This window comes from Homarus americanus, unplaced genomic scaffold (assembly GCF_018991925.1).
Source record: "Homarus americanus isolate GMGI-L3 unplaced genomic scaffold, GMGI_Hamer_2.0 scaffold2539, whole genome shotgun sequence".
Classification (NCBI taxonomy): domain Eukaryota; kingdom Metazoa; phylum Arthropoda; class Malacostraca; order Decapoda; family Nephropidae; genus Homarus; species Homarus americanus.
The window spans coordinates 3478908-3483164 of NW_024725489.1; the positions used below are offsets into that span (position 1 = coordinate 3478908).

The window sequence follows — 4257 nt, forward strand, 5'->3', positions numbered from 1 at the left end:
TTAACGAACTGCCTTCCATAAGGATCTTCAATTCGGTTAACGAAAAAAAATTCGGTTCACGAAGTTCTTATGAACCGACCTCAACATGTTTTCGCTTGCACTGACCGGGCAACCAGCTTTAGTATCAGTCCGCCAATACATTAATCGGTTCTAGGGCTTAAATTCCTTACTATTTTAGTAAATATCAAGAAGTTTATACTATTCAATAATTTTAAAAGTTTAATATTCAATTTTTTAGTCATTTTAACAATTATTGAACATAATTGAAGGTAAAGTGACTAGTTTAATGAGCGGCATCCAGCCTCTTTACACAGCAAACAGGAGTTAGTCTCTCTCTGTTTTCACTGGAGGTAACATCTTGCTTGAGACTCTCTTCAACTAAACGCTTTTTTTCTGTGTTTCCAAGCAAATTATTGGTCATTTTGAAATATATTTTACATATTGACAATATATAATGCAGTGCAGTGTTGATTTAAAGAAAATAATCTTGAATTACACCAGAGAGCTAAAATTTTATGGGTGAAATGGCGCCATGGGGTGACTTCTCTTCCACCCCAATGCCTTCTCTTCTTCCTTCTCCTCCACCCCAATTCTAAATCCCATCATCATCATCATCATCATCCAGGAGCCTTCTACATACACACCTCAAAGTAAGTGAACTTTTCTACCATTTTTGTTGAATTTAGGAAATTTTCGGTGAGCTGGAACCAATTACCCAAAAACCCATTGAAACAATGGTTTCGGTTAATGAACGACCTTCTGGAACGGATTGAGTTCGTTAACGGAGGGGTCACTGTACAGGTATTTGTCAGTTCATGTTTTCCAACTGTCAATTCAGATGGCACAATGCCATTTATTTACTTTTGTACTTCACCACCAACTGAAAAACTGTCCATTCGGCCAAAAAATTGCTGTAGTGCTGGACGGAAAACTCTGCCAATACTAGATTAATTCATGCAAGCCCTCTCCCTTATAGAGACATGCACATTTCCTACCAAGACATTTAAAGGCATATGGTGTTCTTATGCTTTGTTTTAGGTCAGGTCTAAGAGGGCGGACATGTTAGCAGCATCTGCTGTAGGCTTTATCTGGCATGGAAAGCAGAACTTGTCTTGCAGTTAAGGGAGTGAAGTGGTTTCCTGATCATTACTGCATTTATTACTGTACGTATAATGGAAATGTGCATGGAGAAAAACCAAGATCAGACAAATTGTATGGTAAGTAAGATAAATTTTTTCTCCGTAATCTATTATTATTCATTCTTGTGTATAATTTAATTAAAAAAGGTTAATATTTTTTTAAGAATTGCAAAAATAAAATAAAATAAAATGCACATACACAGAATCACCCAATTTTTCTGTGGCTGCAGATTAAGGAAGGATTAATGTATATACAGATACAGGGGTACATTAAATAATACAATAAAATTTTCACACATCATTCCGGACCATCAAAATCCACCTTTTTAATGGTATCCTCAAGTAGTGTCAGGAATCCCAAAAATACTTGGAACCAGCCTAGAGGCTTTTAGAAATTTGATGTAGTACTTCAGTATCTACTTCAGGAATCCATGTACTGCATAAGTTTAACCCCTTGTATACGGAATCCACTCTGCTGAATAAAATCGTGTGGCATTAGTTAGCTAAATAAATATTCTGTACTAGAAAGTGGCATCTCTGTAATGGAGGGGTTAATAAAATTCATCTATTTTTATTTTGAGCAAGTGAGGCCAGCGATCAATCACTGGTCTCGGGTAAGCACAGTAACACCATAACAAATGATATATATATACTGTGTATATATATATATATATATATATATATATATATATATATATATATATATATATATATATATATATATATATATATATATATATATATATATATATATATACCCCGCCTAACGCGTTTCACTTAACGCGTTTTATCATATACGCGGTGCCTCGCCAGAGCTGAACTTTCACTTAACACGGATTTTTTCCACATATACGCGGTGAGTGTCCGGCTCGAGACGCTATTTTTAGATTTGCCCCACCCTGCCTGACTGCCTGTTTTAGCTCATAAAATTCATACAAATTACCCGGCCAGAATATAATTTACATTGCTGGAATTCTTATAATTTGGTGATCATTTTGAATATAAACATCATATTTTTGCATTAGACATACAAATTTTAGATAAAAAAATTTCTCAAATTAACTATGTTATCTTTTGTGCAAAATATATGACATTTATATTCAAAATATTCCTGGTCTTACAAGGAATCCAGCAATGTCAATTATATTATCCTAACTTTAGTTTGAGGTATTATTTATTAAAATTTAGTGGTTATCCCACACATCTCCTTGGGACGGTTGGTGGGGGGTGGGGGGGAGGGAGGGACCGACCGACCATCTGTTACCCTGTGAAGAATTATTATTTTTTTTATTAACTGAAGATATTTGTTTTAGCTCATAAAATTCATACAAATTATCCGGTCTGAATATAATTTACATTGCTGGAATTCTTATAATTTGATGATCATTTTGAATATAAACATCATATTTTTGCATTAGACATACAAATTTTAGATAAAAAATTTTCTCAAATTAACTATGTTATCTTTTGTGCAAAATATATGACATTTATATTCAAAATATTCCTGGTCTTACAAGGAATCCAGCAATGTCAATTATATTATCCTAACTTTAATCTGAGGTATTATTTAATACTAAATGTTAAAAACCCTGGAAGGGAGGATTGGTGGGGGGTGGGGGGGGAGGGTTGGGACTGACCGCGCGGTTGGAAGAGGGGGGGAGGCAAGGTTGAGTCCATTATTTGAATGGACATTAACTTGGCGACTGTATTTCTCTATTTCTCTTAAGTATTAATTGTGTGCATGTACCATCATAAAATTAAGTGGAGTTTGGGGGTCGGGCCGGTTTCTATTGGAATTAATCCCATATGTTCTGTTGTTCACTTAACGCGGGACCCTCTGGGTTCAATTGACCGCGTTAAGTGGGGTACAACTGTATATATATATATATACCGGTATATGTATATATACTGTATATATATATTAAGACAGAAATACATGTTTTAACATAAAATGATGCACTTCGACAAAATGGTGCCTGCAAACGATCTCTGGTGTGGGCCACGTGCATGAATATCACAATTGTATACATACTGTGTTTATAGTAAGTTGGAGAAATACATTTTTAACAAAAACAATATTAATTTTTTACTTAATTTGACAGATCATTGATTGTTCTATAGCTATACCGTATTATGATGTACTTCATCTGTTGTAGTAAGCAGTAGTACTACCAGCTGCACAATGTTTTCAACTTCATGATTTGTCACTGTTTTCATCATTTCACCAGTTTCATCTTCATTGAACTCACTTTTGGAACGTTGATAAATGTTGCCTTAGGAAAAAGCTTAACCTTTAGTATTTCTCCCCTGAATACTTGCTAAGTACTGTAATACCATTTGTCCAATATAAACAATGTTGGTCATCCACACAAAAAAGTCTACCTAGAATCCAGATAGTAGTAGTAGTATATCTTTTCATTCTTTATTCATGGCCAAAGATTGAAAAAGAATGGGTGAAGATAGCAATTAACATACTGAAGGATTGGAAAGGTGACTGTAAGCTCTAGGAAAGCTGCAGAAATGCTGAAAGCATTAACCCCGCATGTATGAGTTCCCATCTGAGCTGAATAAAATCATCTGGCTTTAGCCAAATAAAATAGCATCCCTGTAGTGAAGGGGTTAGGTGATGTACAGTAGGTGTGTCAATGGTGACTGAATAGCTAATGTAATCATGATGGAATTGACTATTCCAGACAACTGGAGGAGCAGTGTAAAGGTGGGAACTACAGAGGCCTGAAGCTACTAGATCAGATTATAAAAGTTGTGGATAGAGTGACAAACAAAATGCAGTTTGTATTTATGCCAGGTCGGGGTACACAGAGGCAAATTTATGGCCAGGTAACTCAAGAGAAATGTCTAGCGAAAGAGAGTAAATTGTATTTTCTAGGCATTTGACAGGGTACCATGTGAAGTGGGCAATGAGAAGCTAGGATTCAAGGAATGCCTTGTTTGAGTGGTTATAACATTAAGCGAGGCCTCAAAACTTATGAGGGTAAATTGTGAGGAAATTGGGATGAAAGTAGGGGGTCTATCTTGAGTCCTCTTCTGTTTATCATGGTGCTGGAGGCAATATCATGAGACTTTAGGATTGGCTAGCCCTGTTAGTAGCTGTGTGGTG

The 4257-nt window shown here is 35.6% G+C and overlaps 1 protein-coding gene across 1 annotated transcript in view; it reads left to right on the forward strand.

Annotated features, from left to right (window-relative positions):
* Window positions 1-1740, forward strand: part of LOC121864998 (transmembrane protein 231-like) — a 15623-nt gene extending 13883 nt beyond the window's left edge. The window contains exon 5 of the mRNA XM_042364264.1: window positions 1039-1740. Within this exon, the coding sequence (XP_042220198.1) occupies window positions 1039-1049 (11 nt within the window). The 3' untranslated portion in view covers window positions 1050-1740. The remainder of the gene's footprint in view (window positions 1-1038) is intronic.
* The last annotated feature ends 2517 nt before the right edge of the window (window positions 1741-4257 follow it).